Here is a 27,681-nt window from a genome sequence, read left to right as displayed (position 1 = left end):
CGTCAAACATGCAGTAACTTATTGGTGGTTCTAACAGAAAAAAACCCTAAGGTCAGTATCTAACTTCAATCCTGTAATTCCAAAAGTTAAATCCAGATTCAATTGTTGGCTTCAAAAAGAGACGTGTCCTTACAAGGCAGGATATTATTATTGAAAGCTGAGGTTGTATCACGTTTTTATCTATTTAGCATTAGCCCTTGATGTAAATAAAGAGATTTGTAGAATTTTACATATGTAAATTTTTAAATGTATATGGAAAAACTAAAACACAACAACATGTTAAAAGAAATGTTTTACTAAATAGTCTTAAAAAGGGTGGTTTGAATGCTCTGTATTTTACTTCCCTCAACATTTTGCTCAAAATTAAATGGTTAAATGTTACTAATTATCCCCAATGTTGTTTGGAAAATAATACCAACATTTTGTTTAACAAATTAGGTGGTATTTTTTTTTCTCTTGCATTGTGATTTTAATGTCTGTAAAATTCATATTAAACTACCGTATTTGCTTGAGTAAAAGTCGATCCCCCCCCCCCTCCATTGTGAGGGCAAGATTCGGGCATAATTTTTTTTCCCCATAAAGGATTACGAGCCTATTAACACTAGATCCGACGCAGTTAAACTCAAACCCATAACAGCCGCCAGCAGTCATTATGACGGTTACATTTAAAACAGCATCAATATTAAAATGAAAGACAAACTATCAGATACAACTCAAAGGTTTTATTCAAGCACATCATATCAAACATCTGCACAGCAAAACGCCGTATTTAAATGAACAATTAAACATAAAAGGGTTTATTTTCTAACTTAACCACATATAAGACGCTACTTCAAAAAATGAAAAACTATAATAAAAAAACATAAAAAAACAGGTGTATGTACATACAAAACTGTAAAAACTAAAAGTAGTTTTTAATCTAAAATGAAAGTAACATGTTTCTTCTCTTGCATGTATGTCACTCGCAGCACAGCATCCAGGTTGAGCTGTAGCAGCTAGCTGTTTTGCAGTTTTCTGATCGAAATGTTTCTGTGCTGTGGCTAGCTTCAAGATGAAATCTTTCCTACTGACACTTTTGCCAGTGCATTCCTTGTACAAAACGAAGGAATTAGTGGCTGTCAGGTCTAGTAGAGATAACAACAGGCTTGTATATAAAAAATAAAATAGAACATTGTAGGTTATAGTCAAAATAAAAACAAGATGTATTGTAAAAGGTAGTCAAGGTTCTAGGTAGATGTGATTATAAAATTTGTATTCAACTGATGGTGTGGTTTGAGGAACTGAAACAGGACCGTGTATAGACAGATAGTCGGTCTAGTCTAAGCAATTACTGACTAAATATATGTATTAGATATCCTGATGCCGTTTGAATGATTTGCAAAGATATAAATTTTATAAGCACTTCTAATGGAACCGCCAGATGCATCATTTTGTCACGTATTACAATACACATATCAAATATCACATATCACAATTTATTTTTTATTTTTTTGTATAGCCTACAATAGTATTATTTTAGTATACAACCCCACCCCCACTTCCTTCCTAGCCCACATGGAAGTATGTGTTTCAATGGAATGTGGGGAGTAGTGTGGTCTGGCTGTAATTTAGTGAAACTGTGTCCGTTTTACTTCCCAGTTCCTGGATGTAAACCAACCTGGGGTTAATCTTTTTATATATAGACAATGTCACAGAATATTTTTTTGCCAAATTTTGAGATGCTTGTGTTTTGATTTGACAGAAATTAGAAGCATTTGCTCTGGCAACAAGGGCAACAAGGACTTTAAAGTTATAAAGAATCATGAGATAATGAACTAATGCAGTATTTTTAACTGAAACTGCTCCATAAAACTGATCTGTTGCTGACACTGCAATGTTACAGCGTGCCACAATTTCCAACTGGTACTGAGCTTGGAAGCTGTAAAACTGCCTGGCAGTTCTAGTTATTATTATTATTATTATTATTATTATTATTATTATTATTATGTCCCTTCATAGTGTTCATGCTCCCGCCTGTCATCGCAATCTGTAAAATTAGGCTTTTATTATAAATTATAGATTAGTTCATATGTTTGCTTGTGCATTAGTCAACCCCCCCCCCAATCAGCATTGTGTTTTCGGGCTAATTTTCTCGACTGATACTCGAGAAAATATGGCATTTAACTTTCACCAACAGGTATGCTTAGATTGGAGACTGATCTATGTACACAACTTTTCACCACATAAGTACATCATTTGGAACAACAGAAATATGATACACAAATACATCTATCTATTTTAAAAACTGTGTGGAAAAAAACATTATTTTAGTTAACAAATTATTGGATGAGGAAGGGTTTCCTTTGTCTTACTCAAGATTTATAGAAAACATGTAACTTTCTTGTTACCGCTAAAGATTATGCTATTGTTTTTGATGCTCTTCCTAAAAATCCTTATCCTTCTTAAATCTTGCAGCAGGATCAGCAGTTGGAGGTGAAATATTATTGGAAACAGACAGCTACATCTATGAAGGTTTCTTCGTCCCGCATCTGAAGAACTGCACAAGAGTGCCTAAAATGATTCAACGATGTACGGCGGAGAAGCAAACACAAATTATCATCTGCTCTCCGGGCTGCAGTATCCAGCCACTGACGACCACCATGGCATTCCCTGATCTGTCTCGCAGCAGTGGCGACTGGAGCCTCTCCCAGTGTTCCCTAAAAGCCTCATCTTGCCTAAAAGCTTGTGTCCTCTGGAAAGTCAATACGACATCCATTTCGTATGGCAGTATTGTGCAGCGGTGAAACGGTATAGAAATAATAAATGGGCATTCCAAATTGTGGAGAAAAAAAAATTCACTTTACAGTGGAATATTAATGACACCATGCCTCAAAGGTTATGCCGACATCCTGCACTAGCACTAGCCCTAAAAGACGGTGCAAAGCATGGCTTCAAAATCGCACTCCGGCACAAATAAAATTTGTATTGACTTTGAGACCCCAAAATTGTGCCCAAATGACTTTTGTGCCTGCGCCACTACTTTGCGACCTCATGCAAATCGGGCCCATAGTATCTAAAGTGGAGAGTAAACTACTCAATGGTCCAAAATCTTCCAAAGCACTGGGCGTAATTATCAAATGGTCTGTAAACAGCAAGTAAAATGGATATGCATATTACAGCTTGGGTTTACTGGGTTCATTTGACCCAATTAAATAAAATCTAGCTTGTTGGCTTTTATGGAGTACAGCTATGGCCAAAAGTTTTGCATTACCTAGAATTGAGATAATAATAATAATAATAATATAATAATAATAATAATAATAATAATAATAATAATAATAATAATAATAACAACAACAACAACAAAAATAATAAAAACATTATATATATAACAATTTTTATCTTTTATTTAACATCATGTAATCAAAGAAGCTAAAAAATTATATTGAAAAAGTCTACCGGAAGTAGTACAGTATTTAATGTTCACAGTGTGAATAGCTCCAACACTGGTTTCTACTGGACTTCTTATAAAGTTTACTTCAGAATGTACAATTGCATGATTGAAGCTATGAATGACACTAAGAGTTACAAACCTAGCATGAAACCAGCAGCATTAAAATGAATATGCACAGGCCTAGTTCCATCTCGATACAAGGTTTTGAACTGGCAGAAAAAGCTCTGAAAAATCAGCCTGCATGTTGCAGTGAACAGGATTGTGAACAGAAATTATCATCACTTTCATCAGGGTCCAACACTGCTCAATGTCACCCAAAAACAGGACTGAAGATATTTAAAAACACAAGAAAATGAAAACAACACCAATTGAAAAAATGCATGCATGCCTCAAATACTGTTTCATTGCGGATTCTGCAGGGCTCTCTATTTTATTTATTTATTTATTCATTTTTTTAAAACCAAAAATCATTTTGAATCCAGGATAACCTGCACATTAACATGGCACCTGAACCTGTACCATTTAGTAGCGGACCAACTTTCTGCACACCGATATGAAAAATAAAAACTAATCTAGCAAACAGATAAGAATAACATAAGCAAATAACATAGTCATAATAACATAATAATATATTCACATTTGATGTGTTTTTTATGTTACATTTTGGTTTTAGTAAATTATTAAGTGACATCTAGCGAGTTTGAGGGACAGAGATGAAAAATACTTTTATATAGGTATTTTTCACAAGACTATATGACAAATTAAAGGTACTTGTACGAAAGCAGATGTTTACAAGGCTAAATTACTGGAACGCCTTGAAACCCATCAGTACTTTAAACACATTCAGTGACATTTAATTTTTTACAGTCCCTTACTATGCAACAGATTAAATTACCATTGGCTGCTAATTTTCTATATCTTCAGTGGTAGAGGTGGACAAATAATACTTAGTCTAGTTCTGTTAACTCTCAGACAATATTTAACAGCAAGAACAACATGTATCTAAGGTTTCACAGACCCCTATTAACTGTAATTTTGGACAGCCTAATGTTAACTTAGGTAAGGTAGTCCAAGAGTGTTATTCAAGGTCTGTGAAACAGCTTCACGGTATTTATTTAATAGAGATTGTAAATATAAGTTTACCTACCAGAATTTCACAGCATCCCTGGCATTCAGATTCTCAGATTGTCTGGAGCAGTGAAACAGGCAGAGGAACCTCTCCAAGCACTCAAGACTCACCTGTTTATGAAAATAATGTATTAAACAGTGAACTCTTAAGGGTGGTTTCACAGATCACAATTAGCACTAATTTTGGACCACTTTACCTAAGGTAACATTGCTGTAGGTAGGCCATGATTAGTGTTATTCAGTCTGTGAAACCTTAGGTTAACTGTGATGCTAGGACAAAACATTCAGTAACAGAACTAATTTCAGTGTGGTACGTGTGACCACTATTGGCAGGTAGAGTAAGAATCAAATGATGACTAAGGCTACAGATGCCAAATAAGCAGATGGCCTTGTATGATGCCACATAACAATTCCCAATTAAAATCATGGAAATGTTCCACATATTTCCTACTTGACATGTCACCGTGATTATAGCTTCAAACCAAAATTTGACAATTTCAATAGTCATACAAAGCCTGTCGTTGCTTTTGTAGTTGCCAAGTACAGCTGAGCAGCTGTCTCCACCAATCCAATTCCGTGTAGAACAGTTACTATCCCACAAGTACAGCAGATGCCCACTAAAAGCCAACAGGTCTTCAGAAATGAGACTGAGCATGGTACCCCGGCGTTCCCAGTGCAAATTCGCCATCTTTGTCGAATGATTTATTATAACAAGTAAAGTAAAACCATTCAAAACACTAGGATGTATATATTTTTTAATTGTCACATTGTCTGCAATTTTGTGCGATAAAATTAAATAATTAGTACACAGTTATACAAAAAAAAAAGGAAAAAAAGGAGAAGGAAAGAACAAGCAGGCAATCCTAACTAGATTAAACTAAATTTATTATAATATGTAAAGCAAAACCATTCAAAACACTATGATGTACATATTTTTTTAATTGTCACATTGTCTGCAATTTTGTGTAATAAAATTAAATAATTAGTACACATATACAAAAAAAAAGGACAAAAGGGAAAGAGAGAACAAGCAGGCAATCCTAACTAGACAAAACAAATACAAATCAAACACTAGGATTGTAGCCTTTTCAATTTTTTAATCACTGTAAACGATTTACAAACTACCTCGGTTATCGTCTGTTTCTGCTGCTGAATGCTGGTTTGTTTGGGCTCACTTGCAGCAGTTTATTCTTTTAGATCATCCAACAGGTCTCTGTACACCCTGTTTTCTGTGAGAAGATGCTGAGTTGTCTTAACTGGCAATGGTAGAATCATAAATCACTTTCCCCAGTACTTCCGTTTTTGAGTAGTAAACATGGAACTGGTCTTGGATGCGGTGCAACTTTTTGGGAACTGACTCGATGTTGGTTTTTGCAAGAGTGCAAGGGTTTATAACTGGCAGAGAGACCGCAGCACCAACAATCGCCACAAGACCTGCAGATGGCACTAAATGCAATAGTTCTTGCAGAATTGCCTTCTTAGTTTGAACAGGGTTAGTGCAGTATTGTTGATTAATTGCTTCAGTGTCAAGAGCGTTTACAAGTGGTTTGTAAGTGACAGAACTGCCACAGAATTCAAAACCGTAGTAGTCTGTGAACCCTGTAGGCAGTGGCCTAAAGTACTTTTTCAAAAAACGCATCCCATTCGCAAAACACATTTTTTCCCTGAGTAACCCATTCAAAATTGACTCCACTGACTGAATTAAACGCATCAGCAACCTGTTTTGGTACATGCAAGTTTTTTTTCTATTTAAAGCCCTCTTGTACATCCCTGTCAGCTGATCTGGCTTCATGTGACTGTGTCCCGGCAACAGATAAAAATGAGCCACACGCTTACACAGGACAAGGCTCATTAGAGCATCAAACATTTGTGTGGTCTGACTCTTGTTTTTGCCAAAACAGTTATCCATAACTTTCTGACTATCTTTCGCTCTTCAGTGTTTTTATGCAAGAGCAGAATTTTTTTTATGATAGTTCCATCTTAAACAGCAGACTGCTTTGGCATTTTTACCTGCTGAACACACATCAGAGTAGCATATAAATGTCTTGTGTAGCACCACCACACATTAAACATATGCAGGTGTTGGTTAAAATAATCAATGTTTGGGTGTGTAAGACAATGGGAGGGCAGGGGGACAGCTTGTCCCTAATCCTCACACCGAACAACAAACTTTTTGGGTACTATCAAGTATGTATTAAGGAGAGAAGGCTCAGATTCACATGGACTCAAGCTAAATTCCAAATCAACAAGCAGACTAAGTTCAAGCAAGCAAACTTCAGACACGGGGGTATCATCTGGAGCCCACGATTTCTGTAGTCTTTCACTAAATCATTCATAGCATGCCTCTGTGCTATTGCACCTTTGAGATGTGCTTCTTTAGTCTGCTGCAGCTCTGCTATTCTGTGTGAATGTCAATCTAAAAACATGCATTGCACACGTCAGTTTGAGTTCTGCCAGTGCATAGTCTGGGATTAAAGTGGTGCACATACTCTCTCCATATATTGTATGAAAGTACACAGGTTTGTATTTTATTACGTTCATCAACATACTCTTTGTGTAGCTTATTCCACATCAATGAACCGTTTTCAATATCAGGTTTTCTATGAGCGCAAGAAAACCCAGGTTCAGTTTCCCAAAAATGTACCTGATCACAAACGGCTTGCTTATCAGCACCAGAAGATGCATGCTATGGTGGAGCTCTAGGGCAGTGGTTCTCAAACTGGTGGGCATGGACTATATCCTGGGTTGGGTGTTAGAAGGATAAGGATATTTTAATAAAATATATTATATTATATATTTATACATAAAATTATATATATATATATATATATATATATATATATATATATATAATATATATATATATATAAGAACATAAGAAAGTTTACAAACGAGAGGAGGCCATTTGGCCCATCTTGATCGTTTGGTTGTTAGTAGCTTATTGATCCCAAAATCTCATCAAGCAGCTTCTTGAAGGGTGTCAGCTTCAACAACATTACTGGGGAGTTGATTCCAGACCCTCACAATTCTCTGTGTAAAAAAGTGCCTCCTATTTTCTGTTCTGAATGCCCCTTTGTCTAAACTCCATTTGTGACCCCTGGTCCTTGTTTCTTTTTTCAGGCTGAAAAAGTCCCTTGGGTCGACACTGTCAATACCTTTTAAAATTTTGAATGCTTGAATTAGGTCGCCACGTAGTCTTCTTTGTTCAAGACTGAACAGATTCAATTCTTTTAGCCTGTCTGCATATGACATGCCTTTTAAGCCCGGAATAATTCTGGTCGCTCTTCTTTGCACTCTTTCTAGAGCAGCAATATCTTTTTTTTAGCGAGGTGACCAGAACTGCACACAATATTCAAGATGAGGTCTTACTAGTGCATTGTACAGTTTTAACATTACTTCCCTTGATTTAAATTCAACACTTTTCACAATGTATCCGAGCATCTTGTTAGCCTTTTTTATAGCTTCCCCACATTGTCTAGATTTTTATTTCCTGCGTGCAGTACCTTACACTTTTCTCTATTAAATGTCATTTGCCATGTGTCTGCCCAGTTCTGAATCTTGTCTAGATCATTTTGAATGACCTTTGCTGCTGCAACAGTGTTTGCCACTCCTCCTACTTTTATGTCGTCTGCAAATTTAACAAGTTTGCTTACTATACCAGAATCTAAATCATTAATGTAGATTAGGAATAGCAGAGGACCTAATACTGATCCCTGTGGTACACCGCTGGTTACCACACTCCATTCTGAGGTTTTTCCTCTAATCAGTACTTTCTGTTTTCTACATGTTAACCACTCCCTAATATATATATATATATATATATATATATATATATATATATATATATATATATATATATATATAGCAATATATATATAGGGAAATAAGGTATCAGATATCAAAGTGGATATGACAATGATTTTCCAATAATACTTTCACCAGTCAGAGGGTTGCATACAGTACTCGTAGCAATCCCGACCTCTGTCAGACTGGTATACAGAACAGGGAAATAAGGTATCAGATATCAAAGTGGATATGACAATGGCAGTGATGAAGCCAATTTGATTGAAAACATAAAAAGTACACCAGACAATTCCATCAACGGATTTAAAAAATGTGGAACTGATGATGCGATCAGAAACCAGAGGCAGTGTAAACTGCCTGCTACTGTAGAAGGACTGTTCTTTTTAATGTTAAGCATTTTTGCGTTTTTTTTTTTTTAGAAGGTAACAGCCAAAATTGTTTATGTCAAACTTGTTTATGTCAAATCAGAAACAAAATAAAACATTAAAATGTTTTGCACTGTATAAAACTGAGCTGATTTTGCCAGTGTGATTTCTAAGCAAACAAAAGCATTTCACTTTTGGCTTTATTGTTAAAGATTTCATATGTGGCAATACTACAATTATTGAATGGTAGTACTGTGATTTTTCCCACTGTGTTATGTTGTAAACCATAGTTTTAAAACTGAGAGACAGCAAATTCTTCTCATAAAAGTTTACTGGCTTAAAATTAAGGGCCATATAAGAACAATAAATACAGTAACTGATTAGAAGGCCTTCTTTGTTGAAGCAGTTACTGTAAATCAGATACTGTTTTAGCAGACATATAGAAGTAAGTAAACATTTATTTAAATGTTTTTGGAATTAAAAGCATAGATGCAAAACTGTGACTTTTTTGTGAACGTGCTGTGAAAAAAAATTGCGCATAAATCCGCTGAATTTAATCCCAGCCAAAATTTCCCCACAGCCAAAATTATCTGTAGATAACTGACCTTGTCTTCTGTTAAGTGCTCTTTGGCTTCGGCAGATAATGAACGCTGCACCATTAAAGCTTAATGCATAATGCCTTTTCAGTTCATGTAATGTATGTAGAGACACAGTGCTTCTTGAGATGCAGCATCAACGCATGCACAGTAAATATTATGTAGCCATTTAGTGAATTGTGACAAATTCATGCCATCATGCTGTCTAAACCAGAATTAAACAGACTGCATCCATCTGCTTATTTAGTCGGTTTCCCTTCCTTATGTAAATAAGGACATGTTTTGATTGAAATTAATTAAAATACTACCAACATCAGATAAAAACTGGCCAACCATGTCCTTGGCATGAAATGGCGCATGGGTAAGATTGGTAGCCAAAATTCCTTTTTTGCCAAAACGTAGACGACAAACATTTGATAACACAGCAAAGTGGGAGGAGTGCACCAAGGTAACTATGGAAGAGTGGGGGGCCGGGGGCAGGGGCCAGATTATTTGGCAGAAATTTAATGTTTGAGATGGAAAAAACAGACTTAAGTACCTCACAAATATCTAGGTTTGTCAAAGTCTACAGTCACATTTATTTTGTCAGATCAAAAATCAAGAATCGCCCCCAACCCCCCCCCCCCGCCCCGCAAAAAAAAAAAAAAAAAAATAAAAAATAAAAATTAAATTGGTTTCCTGCTTTTAAACCGGAAACTATTGAGTAATTATCTCAACCCCATTACTACACTACATACAGTAGCTTGTTTTGAAATATGATTCAGAAATTGGAACATTAGGATGTCTAGGTCAATGTTGAGCAATAACAAGATCCATTCTTGCCAGGGCCCCTCCCATTCATCTTAACTACACCTAGCGGAAACCTACAAACTGTACAGCATAGCCACAACCAAGGCTAATCAGAATTACAGTGCCACTGCAGGACTTCTAAGGGTTACTTCAGGGGCCCTTTTCATGTTCCAAAATATATAAATACCACCGTTCAAGTCTATAAAAAGACACAAAATATAGTTTAATAGAAACATGTTCTAGGGCAATGCCAAAATGTCAATAAAATAATTTACATCTCACAACTTAGTGGGCCACATTCTTCTGACAGGCATCACTTGTGTTTGTGTGGTGAGAGTCAGAGCTGAAATTTCTGGCTTGGCAGACAACTCACATGTGACAGATTGGGGCAGCTTTTAAGAAAGGTATTATGAGCTATTGGCGAGATTATTGGAAAATTAAACCAACCATTACCTTTTTCAGGATCAGAAGACAACTAATTGTGTGATTTGGTCCTTCACTGTTAGCAAACATATTTTATTTGTGAAAATAATTTTGCCAAAAAAAAAAAAAAAAAATTTAAAAAACCCCACCTCATTCCCACCCCAACCTCGAGGACAAAAGCCAATCCTGCAAATGACAGCTCACCATGCAGCTGTAATTCCCAGCAAACCTGACCTCCCCTGGCTGTACGACTCACCATGCCCACCACATAACTCTGCTTATACCAGGAAAGCCACTCCGAGTACTTCATATATTTAATGTTAAAATGTGAAAATATAATATAAGGGGTCCCCATGCTTGCTTGTTTTATATTTTCTTTAAGAGATTTTTTTTTTTTTCAAAATTCTTGAAAAAAAACAAACACATAAGTTATACTGAAAATAAGTGAAAATAAATGTGGCTACCAATGGTATATGTTGAGTTTTATGACATTATAAATTATGTAGGACACTGTTTGAAAAAGGTGCAGCGACACAATACCAAACCACCTTAAATTACAACAAAGACCAAATTGTGTACTGTTGCTATAGCTGCAAGTACTGATTTTCAAGATTTAACAAAACATCAATAGGGCTGCCAGCACCCCCCGTGTTAAAGAGTAAGTAGCAGGGTTCTGAAAAATATACCGTGACACACCCCCACATGGTGCTACAACTGTTTAAATAACATACCTGTAATTTTTCTTTTCACTGTTAACATCCTGACAACTTTTTACACTTTAAAGTCTGTTTCAAAGTTCTTTTCAAAATGTCCACTCTAGTGCACTGACAGTGTAAGGATTAATGCCCACGTGTCAAACAGGTAAGACAGCAATAACGATCCATGACATGCAAGAGCACTTATGTTTTTTTTTTTTTTTTTTTTTTTTTTTTTTAAACCGCTCTTCCTGCAACGATTGAGGACAGATCTCATACCCGACTGCACTAGAGTGGACAACAATGAAAAACAGAAACAAGACAAGACCCTTTCCATTCTACCTTTAAACTGATTTTTTCATATTGCCTGGACCTTTAATAAAGGGGCATTTTCAACATAACTTAAGGGAAAGTGGAAATTGCAGGTCATTGATTCCTGTGGCATGCACGTATAGATATAAATTACACTCAGGAGTCACTAAAGGCATAAGCTAAAACGTTAGTCCACTATTCTTAATTCAGAATTTTTTGAAGTTTTTGAAGCTAGGATGACCCATGGAGTAGACTGGCTCTAAATGAAATGGATCAAAAAAGCCACTCACCGGCATCAAAGTGGGTTAAAAAGAGAGAGGGACAGAGGAAGAGGGTATAGTGTGGGCAACAGTCTGCCGACCCAATACAGCGAGTTTACATCCCTCCAATTTGCAGTGGAGGTCACTGGCTACCAGAAGGCTGGGTAAAGAAGACAGGAAAAGGATATGGAATTATGAGAGAAAACACACAGCATAAAGAAAAAGGATGAAAGGCTTCTTGGAAAATAAGAAACTTCAGTTGCTTGACATTTTAATGTGATGACTGTAACAGAAAATGAAAGTAAATCTAAAAGAAATAACTCTGATAAGTCATGTCCATACCAAGTTGCTCTTTAGGAGGGCAACAATCTTATTCCTATTATTACTGATGTTAACCAAACATTTTCTGAAATTAGTGTCAATGGCTTAACATAGGGATATTATGCACATATCTGTAATGAACATCAATATTCCTTTCACAGTTTCAACAGAGTAACTAATCCAATTTCCTGTGTACAGTAGATGTGTAATTTAACCACAACTTGGCATTCCACCACACATAGCACAGATTCTGACAAGTACTGTAAAATAAACGCTACTAACACTGAAAACGTGCAGAACTGTTGAAAAACTGAAAGAATATGGATGAAATGTAAATGACTACAGAAGGTTTTAGCTCAGGATTTGGATCCCACTTTCCTTCAGTAATCAGAAAGATGTTGCGTCACAGTCAGACTTTGTCCAAAAAGCTTTGTTTCTAAATTCAAGGTTTATTTTTATTATTATTATTATTATTATTATTATTTGTTTATTTAGGTGTGTCCAATTATTTTACCTCCAATTTTCTTCCCACGGTTCAGTGGACGTCCTCTGATCCCAGCCCTGCAGACGTCTGCTCTAAGCTCACCTGCACACCACGCAGCTGTGCTTTTATCAGGTGAGCCACTCAGCAACCCCAAATTCAAGAAGGTTTTAACATATGAAGCCCATCTATTAATTTTACCAGGTGAGCTGCCTGGGACCCTATTATTCGTAAACATACAACTTCGGAGTCCCCAGGTTCTTAATAGAATGCAGGTAACGATTATGACTAGTCAATCTTGTTTTTTTTTTGTTTTTGTTAATTTAAATTTAAATTTAGTCGTCTCCAATTTTTTACTACAGTTTTTCTCCCCAATTTTATATGCCCAGTTTACCACTTGGATTGGATCGCCCTGCCGACCAAAGTCCTCCCTACCCGGGCAGCGCTCCGCCAGTTGTGCGCTGCCCCTAGGAACCCCCGGTCACGGTCGGCTGTGACATAGCCTGGATTTGAACCTGTGATCTCCAGGCTATAGGGCGCATCCTGCACTCCACATGGAGGCTTTTACTGGATGCGCCACTCGGGAGCTATTTTTCAACTTCAGGCTACTGAACTAGTTAAAGGGAATCATATAACATAAACCGAAGTCCTTCTTTATTTGTTGTACCATCACCATTTGAACTGCAAAAGAGGATCAGTGAAAAGGATATGAAAGCTACTGCAAATAAGGAAGAACATAGCTTTTAAAACGCCAGTTACAACCTGAAGGGACAAATCTGCAAAGTTCAATATTTTGCCACCCAAACAAAACAGTCTGAAAACAATTTAATTCCTCTGAAATGTGTTACAAACAAGACTAGAAAGACTAGAAATGCAGTATTGCTATCTTTCTAATGACAAATACTGTACAAGTCAAAGTATAGTATAAGGAAACAAAAGCAATTTGGACTTTTAAATAATTACGTAAGTTTTGGATTAACATTTCACACACAGTGCTGGAAGAGGAACAGCTCAGGCAAATTATTATATTTAGCCGTTACGAAACAGCATGCTATTGAGTACAAAGGTCTGAGCATACTGTAGCAATGCCTATGGTGCACTAGACCAAACAGGAACTAAACAATGTTATTAAAAATAAGTCTGAACAACCATTTCTTTGTAAGGAGTAAACAGTTTGTCTTTCAATTTAAGGGTCATGCAACCCTCTGTTCTAGCCTAACTAATAGAATTAATGATTTTGCACACACGGTACTTGCTTAACTGTACTACTGAGATCTGGGTTCACTGTTGGTTTCAAATATGAAACAGATATATTTATCAAATAGTATAAAAACATTCATGAACTTCTTTTGGCTATTTTTATAAATGTACAGTGCTACCCATTATAACAAAACCTGTAATAGTGCGGAATCGTTTATAACATGGTAAGGTTGTGGCTCCTATTTCTTTCATAATGCCATTTGACTTGCAAACATTTGGTGAAGGTTGCAGATACTTTAAGTGATCCTGGTGATGTTATCGTGAATTATGCTAGGATAAATTGGGCTTTTATATATGGGTTTTGCTTGTTTTCAACCAGTCCTGAGGAAAGAAGTAGGCAGGTTCACCATTTTCTTCAGCCGGATTTGCTGAATGCAAATGTAGGTATTTGTATGATTTGTCATTTTAATGGATGCTGAGCTTCAGATCAAAGTCACCCCCAGGGGTGGTGGGCCTGGTATAGTATACAGGGCACTGTGGTGATTGAAGTCCTGCACTGACGACAACCTCATAATCAAAAGGAATAGAAAAAAAAAAAAAAAAAAAACATGCACAGTAAAAATAGCCAAGCATTTTTCAGTGGAATGCTCCCCCAGGACCAGGCATTTTTTGGCTATATTTTACTATTCCTATAAAAAGTCACAAAAAAAAAATCTATTTTTTACAGTAGCATCTTGGAAATGGTGTCGTTTTTTTTTTTTTTCAGAACACTCAGGGGAACATTACAAAGTACTTCAGAAACCATAAAAAAAGTTGCCTTTTTTCCTCCCCCAACACAATATTACGTATTTATTATGTATTCTGCTTAGAGATACGTGTATAAAAATGTATTATTTTATGACCCGAGGGACCTTACAATACTTCCTGAACATTTTGCTTTAAAGTATTGATGTTTTCAATCTTTTCAGAGAGAGTTTCCCCACTGGGATTAATGGTTCTAGACTGATCACTATTTTGTTTATACATTTCAATTTGATCAAAGAGGTTTATTTTAATCCTTCAATCCAAAATATCTGAGTTGGCCAGAATTCAGTTTTTCATATTAGAGGGTTCCCAAGCCTCATTATCATCACCATCATCCCCTGTGAAATGAGGCTGGTTTGATGGAAGGACCAGTTACTTGGCTGCATAAACCTACCTTTCAAAAGGGAACAAGAGAGAAGGGGTTAGAGGGTTACTTGTGACAGCTGCTACTTACTAGTTGGTGGTTTTCGGAATGAATCAATACAAGTCAGGAAGGAAGGACATTGCCCAACTGTACGAGGAAAGTTATTTTACTTCTTTCTTTCACGGTGAAAGGGTTCATCAATGTGAACTGAGTAACCATTTCCAGTATTATTCCAGTGTTTATTGGCTATACACCGATTTCATTTTTTTTGTATTGGGGCGTTTTATCGTTTAAAACCAGAAAAAAACAGAAGCCCTACTTATACCCCGTGCCTCCAAATAGCACTTACAATGTGGTGGTTTGGTTGTGACCTAATGGTCACCAGGAACCAAAAATGTTGTTTTCACTAGTTGCACAGCAGTGGGGGAACTCCAATGTACAATTTCTTCTTTTGGTCAAAGCATGCCCAAAGTGAAGAAAATACCACCTCTGCATTGTTCACCCCCCCAAAAAAAATCTGTAAACAAAATATGCCAACTAATATAAGAACAGTAAATACTGAAAATAACATGCAAACTGACCCATATATGATACCAATGGGCTAGTAAATATCAACTGTACTGTAAGCAGCAGTGGATTAGAGCATGTTGACAAGTTTAAAGGCTAGATCCTCATATTTAATAAGCAGGGATCCTAGTTTTCTGCAATAAAAAAAATAAAATAAATTCCACGAGTAAAATAAAAGGTCTAAAATGAGTTTTCCCTGCCACATTATAAGACACGCAAACAGTACTACTGGGTAATAGTTAACACATTAAGTATGTATTGTTGTTCTTTTTACACTTCTTGTGTCTCTATGGTGTACTTTAGTTTTAGTTTTAGTAGTATTTATGATTATTTTTAACAGTGACATTGTAGAATTCCACAGGAATAGCTGAGGTTGCATCTAATGGAACGTTCTCTTTTGACCAAATTTCACTTTCAAACCCAGTACTTCTCTTGCATGTCTCCTCATTCTCGTGTGATTGTCAGACTCACACACGTGGTGCGCTTGTGTGTTGGTGGACAGACAGACAGCTACTGTATTTTTAGCAGCTTTAATGGTTTTCACTTAAAACCAGGCAAGTAGTAATACCGCAGCAATTACCTTAATGTTCATATTGAAGTAGGCTACAATATTTCTTTCATTAAAACGTGTTGCTCTTTTTTTTAAATTAATGTTCAGCTTTCATATTTTTGTTGTGTACTCATTTAATCAAACCAAGTAGTGTAAGACGACGTTTTTCAAATCAAGGAAGCTTATTTCTTAATAAAAACGACAACAGTCGCAGTCCTTATTGTGCTGCCAGTGTCATTAAAAGACACTCAGCTAAAATCGTAGAGTGTAAAAGTATGAACTTGGCATCCGACTGTCTCTCTTTAGCTCAGACGCAAGAACTGTGTTGAGAATTTTAAGAAAACGTATTTGAGAGCAAAAATTTGTATGAGATTTTTAACTTTCATAACTGAAGAGGTTCCGGGGCTGTGCGCCGGCACAAATTAAGCACTGCCTACATCTCTGATGGATCATGCACAGTGGGCTTATTACCGTACATCAATACAGCCCAATTTAACTGGCACAATCCCTTTTGAATTCCATCGACTACAAACAGACTTTACAGTACATACAATCCAAACAGGTTAATGTAGAGACTAATGAAGGTCTATTACAAAGCTATCACTTACATACACAAATCGATAGAGTTCCCTGTAGTTCCAGCATGCACAATGTGCAGACACAAACAGATCAGTTACACACAACATAGCTTGCAAGAACCAACACATAACCAGTGTCTTTGGTACAAATAAAAATAAAGTGGTCCAAATAGACATAGTCGCAGCTCTAAATTCTGGACCAGAATCACTGAGCTTTAATGTATTTTCCATTCTCCTTCAAGCTGCAGTTTCCTTACTCAGAACAGCACATGATGAAATCTCTTTTACAATTAAAAAACTCTACACATTATACAGCACCCTCAAGTTGTACATTTAATTTTGTTAAAAAAACAAACAAATAAATAAATACATAAAGCCAGGGATACACTGTACCATCTTATGTAAATTTTTCTAACATGTAATTTCTTATCTATATACCGGTAAGATATTGTGTTCTGTATGACTACATTTTGCTTTCATTATTTGAAATAATAAACTATTGTTGTTCAACAGTACCATAAACCTAAAATATTTAACTCAAACTGGAGATGCACACCTTGGTTATAAGAACACTTTGTGAAAACTCCCATTTTAAGCTGCTTCTATTTCGTATGTGTTGCTGTGGGTAGCTTACTTCTCCAATGCTAGGGTGAGACTTCCCTAAATCACCTTCTGACAATTACTGCTTGTACTCTGTAAGAAAAAAAAAAAGTTGTCTACAATAAGATGTTAATAACATTTAAAAAAAAAAAAACTAGGAAATCAATGATCAACACGCACACCTTCCTCAATGACTGATGAAAGATGAAAATTTTGCAGGTTAAATAAAAAAACTCAATCTCTCACCTATCCAATGGTATAGATTTCAGAGTAGTCACACGGTGAACCAGTGAACCACATACAGTAAAAGCATGTTGTGCATTTATATAATATTAATACAATTGTAGTCTGAAAAGGTCAATATCATGTATTTACTATCTGAAACAAAAATGCCAAGTTATCAAAAGTGCCCAGCCATTTAAAGTAGAGATATCAAGAACACAAGCCAAGTTTCAAGAAACCATTGGGGCAACCTTGCCCAGCACAAAGCAAATAGGCACAACTGTAAAACCGATAGGGGCCAAGGTTGCCCCATTTGTTTCTGCTAAAGTGGCTTGTGTTTTTCATGCCTTTGATTCGCATTTATTGTGCCTGAAAAACACAAGCCAAGTTAGTAGAAACAATTGGGGCAACTTTTGTTATTCAGAGCTGTAGTGGTTAAACTGAACACTGTTATAGAGCAGGAAGATAAATGTTAGCAGAACTTGTACAAAATGAAATTTACTGGTTCCATAAGTATTCAGCCCCTACTTAGTAGAAGCACCTTTTTAACTGCTATGAGTCTTTTTGGATAGGTCTCTACTACCTTGCACAGTAGGATGGTGACATTGTTGCCCATTTTTCAAGGGAAAATTGCTCCAGTTCTGATAACTTTGTTGGAGATCTTCGATGGGTTACAATCATCAAGTCTCGCCATAAATTTTCGATTGGATTCAAGTCAGGACTTTGACTGGACCACTCAAGAACACCAATTCTCTTCTTTTTCAACCACCCCAGTGTGGCTTTGGCTTTATGCTTCAGGTCACTGTTCTACTGAAATGTGAATGTCATCCCCAGTTTGTTTTGGCTGACTCAAACAGGTTTTTCTCAAGGATTCGTCTGTACTTAAAGGGATTTAAAAAAAAAAAATATATATATATATATATATATATATATATATATATATATATATATAATATATTTGATATATATAATATATAATATAATATCAGATTAATGCCATTAGCCACAACTTATTGCTATTCACAATTTTTAGAGCAAACTTCCAGTAGCTGTATTCTTATGCATTGACTTCTTTTTGAGTGCATGGTTTCTCTGCCATCAAACTAGGTTTACCACATTTCCATAGTAAAAAAACGTAATCCTTTTTTTCCCCCACTTTTACTCTTTTTTGTTGAAGCAGTTTGTTATTTTGATTATAAACAAAGCGCTGTTTTGTTTAGGTATTTCAGTACATACCATTTTCTGTGACTTTAGATGTATCAACTGTCATTTTGTTCTTTATTGAATTAAATATGCATATTTGTATATATTACAACATTATTGATATCGAACACGAAATGTCTTAACCCATTAATGCCTACCGATTGTTAAAGCTACCAAAGCACTTAAAATAAAATTGGTAAAATTAGCCAACATAATTTGAAAAAAACATATTCATAGTAGTAATCGTAGAATTCCACAGGAATAACTGAGGTTGCACCTAATGCAAAGTTCTCTTTTGACCAGTCGAACAAATTTCACTTTAAAACCCAATACTTCTTACGCACGTCTCCTCACTCTCGCGTGATTCAGATTTGCATCTTGTGTGCGGCAGTTGTCAACCAAGACCGATTAGTCATAAGGGTGTCAACCAGTGGTGAAGCAGGTTTAAGTGATGTGGCTTGTCATATGACTTGTCATACAAGATGCTGGAATATTCACAGCTTTAGTTCCACAGGGAAAAGTACATTAGTCTTTGGAATTCAAAAATACCAAATATATGCACATTTGAATAGTTTTTTTAGGCGTTTACTCAATTTACTGGCAGTCTACATTTTCTTACTATGCTAAAACATAAGTAACCAGTGCACCGATCTCTAATAGGTCACAAATCACAAGTCCCTAGATCCACACACTGAGAAACTACCTGAAATGTTTGCACGGTGTAAATGGTCAATAGCTAAATTACTAGGCTAAGCGCTTCTTTTTGGTTGTCTCGCAGCGCTGTCTCCATCGTCAGCATACGATGCCATGCATAATGTGAGGGTCGCTACATTGAGCTAAAAGAATGTGTACAGGGCAGTATTAATAAAATTTTCATACATAGTAAATCACCGGGATCTAGTTGTGGTCAGTCTAAATCAGTCTTAGCAGTGTGCGTCACACAGTCGGGATAAACTCAATGGTGAAGTCAAACCAAAACTGAGCACAACTGATTGCGGAATCTGTGCAAACTCAGATGAAATGAGTAGGGACGGCTTGAGTCGGGCTGTGTGCGGCACGCTTAAGAAGACGTTTTTAAAATAAAGCAAGTTTGTTTGTGAATAAAAACGACAACAGAGTCGCAGTCCTTATTGTGGTGCCAGTGTCATTAAAGACTAAGAGCTAAAATCGTAGTGTAAAAGTACGAACTTATAAGCCACATTATAAGACATACAAACAGTACTACTGGGTAACAGTTAACACAAACTATTTATTGTTGTTCTTGTTACACTTGTTGTGACTCTATGTTGTACTTTAGTTTTATTTTTAGTAGTATTTATGATTATTTATAACTGCAATATAGTAGAATTCCACAGGAACAGATGAGGTTGCATCTAATGCAAATATTTGAGAGCAAAAATTTGTATGAGATTTTTAAATTTTCATAACTGAAGAGGTTCCGGGGCTGAGCGCTGGTACAAATCAAGCCCTTTGATGGATCATGCACAGTGAGCTTATTACTGTACATCAATACAGCTCAATTTAACTGGCACAATCCCTTTTGAATTCCATCAACTACAAACAGACTGTCTGTTGATCGCTCATTTTTGGTTAATGTAAGTCACCTCCACCTTCACAATAAGCTACTGACGAAAAAACAAGCCAGGACTGCTGGGGCTTTTGATATCACGGTGGTCATGGGCAAGTCTCTGACATTATCATGCACATTAAATTATCGCTCACAATACATGTAGCGTGCACGGTATGGTATGTAAATTAGCCAAATACTGTGCACATAAATTAATGCGTTCTCTGCTAGTAAATGGGGCATTAAATTTAGATTTAGCTAGCGTGTTACGCCCACTATTTTATGTGCACGCTAACTCCAAATGAGGCCCTTAGGGTGCTAAAAGGCATGGTGCAAACACAGATATATAGTAGCAAAAATTAGTCTGCTTTGTTGTGTCTGAAATTGATTAAATTAATCTTTCCTAGAATTACATATAATGTACCTTTAGCTCTGAACTGCACAACATGAACCAAAAACAAATGGCAGGTCCAAGTAGTCTCCCCTTTTATTATATTGTCCACTCCCAATATTCCTGATGATTGTAATTGCAAAGGCGGCTTTCTTCTCCCAGCCCACTCACATTGCCCATATAACAGTTTTTCTTTTCAATTAAACACCTCCCACGCTGTATGCAGTCAGCCACTGAAAGCAATTTGCTGAGCCACTGCTGCAATCTGCGTAGTGATGACTCATACTCAATATTGAAAAACATACTACAGTTAGGCTCAGAAAGAATGTCATTATTCTAAAAGCCTAACCCCTCTGGCCTTTTTTATATTTTTTAAAACAATTTTCAATCTTTCTATTTCCAGTAACAAACTCCATTTTTTTTTTTTTTAATTGCGCTGTTACCTTTATAATTGCGTTGTTACCTTTATTCTACCATATGGTAAAAACACGATAGCAGTTGGTGTAATTGCAAAGAAAGTCTATTAAAATTCACAAGAGAAGTGTAACTGTGCAATATCTATTTTCATTACTTGAAATATGCCACAACAGCAACATGAAAACAGTTTGATACACATTAAATTTCTTTTACTTTGACACAAAAATGAAATTACTGAAAAACATATCCTTATATCTGGAATTACTGCAACCAGTAGCACCTCAATTTTAAACCCATCCTGGTTACCCAGCTTGATTAATTCCAACATATCATTTACAGTTTCCCAATGAGATCAGAGGCCCTGTTTCAACCTTTATTTTTATCATTATATTTTTGACAAGATCTCTTCCATTGGAACATTGAGCCTGTAAAATAAAAGCTTTTGTTGTGGGCTCTGAAAAGATTATGAATGATGTCATTTCCATTAGAAGAAAAAAAATGCTTTCAAATGGACCATTGCCAGGATCAAGCTTACTCTGTACCTGATAATCTTACTTACAGTGGAAGACACAGACAGCTATTAAACTGTAACGAGACAATAGCAGTGCGAGAATGCAAAAATGTCACAGCTTTGCAATCCTGTTTTTTCCGACCAGCTTTGACTCTGCTGCCCTTCCTTATTCCTGCTACCAGGTGGCAAAAGAAAGCAAACTAGCAAACTGCACATGGTTAGGAGTTATACTCTGATGTCAATTGATAGTTCAAACATTACAGTTATTGTATAATTTCAGTGTGGAAAATCTTAGAAAATACACAGTATATGTTATGCACATTCGTCATAACTTGTGTGCTATGAAAATACAGTTAGTCATTGATTTTTTTTCTCTTTATTCTGCCTCTTGTAAAATGCAAGGTAATGGGGAATACCAAAATGTAAAAACACTGCACCTCTACAGTACAAGAGAAATAAATAAACTACAATAGAGTATTGAGATCACATGCTTCAAGACTGTCTATTACTCATTTCTTTACTTACTAATCAAAAATGCAATTTGCCACATCTGGATTACCAATTTGCTAATGGTTAATAGTACTAAACAACCCTGTTATAGAAGGCCTTCTTCTAAACTGAAATACTACATGTTAACAATTTAATCATACAGGAAATTACACTAAATCCAACAAAATAGAGTACAATAGATGTGTACCAATGTACAGAAAGTTCAACATTAAATTTCCCAAATCCTCATCTCTATCAAAAACATATTTCAAACTGTTAGTTGCTAAAGAGATTTGTTCAATATACTGTAGCTTAATGTCTTGTCATTCATATAGGTAAAAACAAACAAAAAAAAAAACTAAGTAATAGCTATCATATCTTTTACTGCATTGGAATCAAAGGGGATGGGACTGTTTACTAAAACAGTATTTTAGGTATTTAATTTATTTTTAAAAAGTCTCTCGGGTAAAACAGGTTTGTGGCCGAAAAAGAAAGCCAAGAAAGGGATAGGGTAAATCTCATTTACTCGTGTAAATGATGAAACTCACAGGAAAATCCAGAACCGGTTTCACATGGAAACCCACATTTCACGTGTAAATGTTCATGCGCGTGCTTATCCTTAACTCTAAACATTGCAAGGGAACAGGTCAATTGTTACTGTGGATTCCAAAGGTAGTGGCTGATGGGTGATTTTATGGTTAGCAGTGGTGTAGTTCACCTTAATGCGAGTGACTTTTTTGTTACTGTTTTTTGCTGTGTCTGAAGTATTTAAATGAATATTTGCATGAGTACAATATAACGGGTCATTTTTGTAAAACTACATTATCTAGCTGAAGAGTCAGGAACGTAACCCCGATTTATAACATTGTTCCTATGGGAAAATGTGCTTCGACTTACGACGCTTCGACTTACAACGTGACATTCAGAAACCAGTTGTGTCGTATGTGTGAGGACTGCCTGTATACCCATTTACATTGTGTTAGCAGAACAGTACTGCAGCATTATAAAATATGTGTTGGACAAGCAGTCCAAACAGAGTGATGCAATAGGTCTGCCCCTGTTTGCAGAGAATACAAGAATGAGAGGCAAGTGTTTATACAAAACGCCTACCAAGACTTACACCAGACAGCTGATCAGTTGCAGACACAGGAAGATACAGAGGGTTACCCTGCCAAGTGGCCTTTCTACATGCTGTTTTGGGAATCTGTATTTTGGCTGTCAGCCAATACTGGTAAGAAAAACATGTAATCAATTAGATAAACAGAGAGAAAGGCAAGAATGTGAGATTTCAGACAGAAGCAAGATTACCAATGTTGTTTAACACAGACATCTTAGTTTAGACATCTTAAGGCGTGCTGCAACACTAAACCAACACAGCAAAATTAATTTGATCAGGCTTGTGCAGGGTTTTCAACAGTAATGGCACAATCTTGTTCAAAATGTATTTCAAAATTCAGATTAATTATTAGATAGATACTGCTTTCATTTTTATTCAATTAAATCCTGTCCCACCAAAATACATGAGAGAGAGAGAGAGAGAGAGAGAGAGAGAGAGAGAGAGAGAGAGAGAGAGAGAGAGAGAGAGAGAGAGAGAGAGAACTTTAATTCACCGAGCAGTTAATACTGTACAGTGGGATCTCAACAACTTAACAAAACAGCAGTAGGTCTTAACAGCATTGCCATTCAAATCAAATAAAAATAAAACTACTCCCTGAAGCTTTTTCGATCACTCTGTGTAGATCAGCTGAATACACTTCATTACCATATATGAAACCTGAAGTTAACTTCATCGTTGAAGATATAATTTCAGCATCTATGTGTAATAACACAATTTGATATAACTGACAAACACAAATGTTACCTCTGTATACATTCAACAAATGATTCTTTAAATATTTGCCCCAGCAGTTAGATTTAAAAAGACAGCAAGTGTCTGGCTAAAAAAAGACCATTAGGAACCGAGCATCACACCATAGCAAAAACCATACATCCACACACAGACGATTGAAAGACCGGAAAGACCAGAGACTGGGGCTCCCGAAACGCGCTTCCAGTAAAAGCACTCGCGTAGAGTGCAGGATGCGCCCTATAGTCTGGACGTCGCTGGTTCGACTCCAGGCTATTTCGTTCCCGACCGAGCATGGGAGCTCCCAGGGGGCGGCGCCCAATTGAACGAGTGCCACCCAAGGGGGAGGGAAGGTTAGGTCGGCCAGGGTGTCCTCAGGCTTCACCGTGCACCAGCGACCCCAGTGGTCTGGCCGGCTGCCTGCAAGCTTGCCTGTAAGCTGGCCAGGGCTGTGTTGTCCTCCGGCACTGTAGCTCTGGGAGGCTGTATGGTGAGTCTGCAGTGTGTAAAAAGGCGGTCGGCTAACGGGACACACTTTGGAGGGCAGCATATGTTCGTCTTCACCCCTCCCGAGTGAGTGCAGAGGTGGTAGCGGTGAGCTGAGCCTAAAAAAAAAAAACTACTACTAAATTGGGGAGAAAATAACAAAAAGCGAATTGGCGACTACAAATTTATAAAATAAAAACATTTAAAAAAAAGACCAGGGTCAAGATCAGCAATAAAATATCTACAAATGGAACATAAAACTAAAAGGTGTACATTTTTGCATAAGACCTTGCATACCAGTGGTACTTAACTCTTGAGATCTATTCCATTCCTGGTCTATTTCAACCAGGTCCTAAATTAGTTGCCTCTCAACAGCTTTAATACTACTACACTAGAACCTGCATGGAGTAAAAACCTGGACTGGATTCGATCTTGAGGGCCAGAGTTCAGTACCACTTTTCTATACTATTCCTGCACTTGCAAACCAATTCCATGAATTCCTCGATTTTACCAACAGAAATCTGCATATCCTAAGCTTGTTCTGCAATAAAAGGATACATTCCCAACATCCAATGGTATCGGAACACTCACATGTGGATGGTCATTTGTATTCCTGCAGCCTTACAATAAAATGCCAATGCCAAGCAATGCCAATGTAAACCTGCTTGTAGAATTTAATCACTTGAACTCATTTAGCAAATTCTGTGCAAAACAAATACCACACAATTGCTTTTGATTGAATATTAGAAGCAATTATCAAATTAGTTCATTTTAGTTCATTTAGGGAATACCACCGTATTAAGAACAAACAACCAAAAATACAATCAGCTGCTGTATCTAAAAAGCCTTTAGCTAGTCTACATAAATAAATAATGTACCAGTCTCCATCAAAATGCTACAGTAGTCATATAATAATATTAATAATAGACAAGTTTTGCACTAGCTGCTGTCATTTTGCAAAGTACTGTATGTAAACAATCAACAACACTAGAATATTCTAATAAAATTAATTTGCACAATTTAAAAAAAAAAAAAAATTGACACTAGGATGACAAAGACACTAGACACTTACTTATCCTTGATACAGCGTAGTGGTATCAGATGTCAACACTAAAGTGATTTAAGGTGGTATTTTTCGAGCTGATGTTTCAAGTTACTGTATTTGACACCACTGTTGTAATACAGGCCTGCACAGGTTCCCTACTCAGACTGAATCAGTTGAGCACTTCCATAGGTCACTTAAATGATGCCTTCTTTGTATTGTGTCACAAGAAACCTTATAGTGCTTTGCTAGAAAATGAAACAGGTACCCAAGTTTGTTTGAATATGGTTACTCAACTTAAGGTAGATCTTAAGTTCGAATTTTTAGAGTAACCAAGGCTGTGTTAACAAACACCATGTCAGATTTTGCCATCAGAGATTTGTCAGGTGCAGGACCTTTTCAAAATGCTGTAGTTATAAAGTAAATGTTTGTTCATGGAGTTGGATGTCCGAAACTTTTTTTTTAAGCAGTCATAAAGAAGACAAAGATAATCGCCCTTTATTTTCACTAAAGTCTAATTTGATAATACAACTACTGTATGATAATACAAGGCCAGAAATACAGTTCCAGAGAATTAAGGGGATATAAAACCTGAGATCCACACGTCAATATCCTTGAAATTGAATCCAACAATGATAAAGCTGCAATGAGTTTTCATAGATGGTTTGGTCTATGTATTTGTATACCTTTGCTCTTAAAAACTTCAGGCAGCAGCATGATTTCAGAATTATTATCAGGCAAGATGCCTCCTACCTGCTTATCAGCTCCATGTATCCTGGAGTGGATGTACTTCTCCCACGCCTTGGATAGATTAGACGGCTGAAGACTGGTCATTTCAATTCAAGCACCTAATCTCCAAAGAAGCTCCACATGAAACGAAAATTAGTTGTGGCTGCCTACTGACTAAGCTGATGATGATGCCGATGTCAAATTCCACCGGGCGCATCTTTGGTGTGGATGAGGTTTCTGCTTTCCCAACACAGTGTACTCTTCGTAATTTATGATTAAAGTAAATTATATCTAAAGGAAAATGAACATAAAAAAAGCATTATATTAACACTCACAAAGCTGGTGACCAATGTGTAGCTAATCTTAACACATCCCGTGACTAATTACCGGTTAGACTAGTCCGTTCTTGGATACATGGATACAATAATGCCATATTTCTGTTTACTTTAGAGCGTTCGGTTTATGGCCTTTATGCTGTTGTTTTTTTAATGTAACCCTATGCATTATATAGCTTTGTATATAAACTATAATGTAACAAGTAGCGAATTTAATTTAATCCCACTGTGGGTTTCCAAGCAAAAATGTATCCTCCACTGACAAAAAAACAAAACAACAAAAAAAAAACAATTTCGTTTAACGAGTATAGCAAAATAAAATGCCTTTGTTCTTAAAGTTTTGGTTTATTTATTTTTTTACAGTAAACAGACGTGTTTTTTATTGAAAATAAGACAAAAACAATGATGTACTCTTATCCCTGTAAAGTACCGTAATGTAATACCGTAATGTCCCAAATAAAAAAATAAAAAAAAACGAATAGGAAACGACAGTGCGTGGATGTTATTATGCACAACGTTTCACAGCTTATTTTCTTCTTATTGATTTTAATAAGACATATTTAGCCTACTTGAATAAAAATGTACCTGCTACTCCCTTGCTGGTCCAGTCCCTCACCTATAGTCAATCTGATTTTGTGCAATTGACACAAACGACACAGAATACAGGAAATTCCGCCCACAAATCTATTCACAGGTACGATTGGTCAAGCGGTGCCAATCGTCTACCAATCTACAAATGTCTTTCAAAAAACCGCCTCGTTCACCTTTCAATCAAATTACATCAAAGAAAGTCTCGTTGGAGGCGGAGTTTCTCTTAAAGTCACAGCAATCCTCAAACTACAGCTTCCGAAAAGCAGGAAAAAAGACTATAAATATATATTTGTTTCAATGTTTATTTATTTATTTTTTATCAGAAATCTGTTAAGAAACATATGTTTTTATATATTAATGAGAGCTGATACTTTTCTATGCGATAACTTGCCCCACTGTGTTTCAATATGGTGCTGTGGTTTTATCATGGGATGCAGCAGAAAACAAGTTTATAAATACTGCATAAAAGAAGCATATTGATAGTGGAATCGGATAAAACATCTTAAATCCTAAACGTAGTACAAAAGGGAGACTAGAATAATTTTAATCAAAGCTTGATTGATTAGCACCATAAAATTGGGA

The 27,681-nt window shown here is 36.3% G+C and overlaps 1 protein-coding gene across 6 annotated transcripts in view; it reads right to left on the bottom strand.

Annotated features, from left to right (window-relative positions):
* The window catches only part of LOC121316074 (lysosomal-trafficking regulator-like), a 134,780-nt gene extending 107,620 nt beyond the window's left edge, over positions 1-27,160 (bottom strand). For all 6 annotated transcript variants that reach the window (XM_041250816.1, XM_041250818.1, XM_041250819.1 and 3 more), the window contains exons 1-3: positions 27,094-27,160; positions 26,198-26,464; positions 4,581-4,672 (exon numbers count right to left, since the gene is read on the bottom strand). In XM_041250816.1, coding sequence (XP_041106750.1) covers positions 4,581-4,672; positions 26,198-26,278 — 173 coding nt within the window. In that variant the 5' untranslated portion in view covers positions 26,279-26,464; positions 27,094-27,160. The remainder of the gene's footprint in view (positions 1-4,580; positions 4,673-26,197; positions 26,465-27,093) is intronic.
* Between the last annotated feature and the right edge of the window lie 521 nt (positions 27,161-27,681).

This window comes from Polyodon spathula, chromosome 5 (assembly GCF_017654505.1).
Source record: "Polyodon spathula isolate WHYD16114869_AA chromosome 5, ASM1765450v1, whole genome shotgun sequence".
Classification (NCBI taxonomy): domain Eukaryota; kingdom Metazoa; phylum Chordata; class Actinopteri; order Acipenseriformes; family Polyodontidae; genus Polyodon; species Polyodon spathula.
Note: the sequence above shows the minus strand (reverse complement) of the source record. Positions and strands in the feature narration are given on the sequence as shown.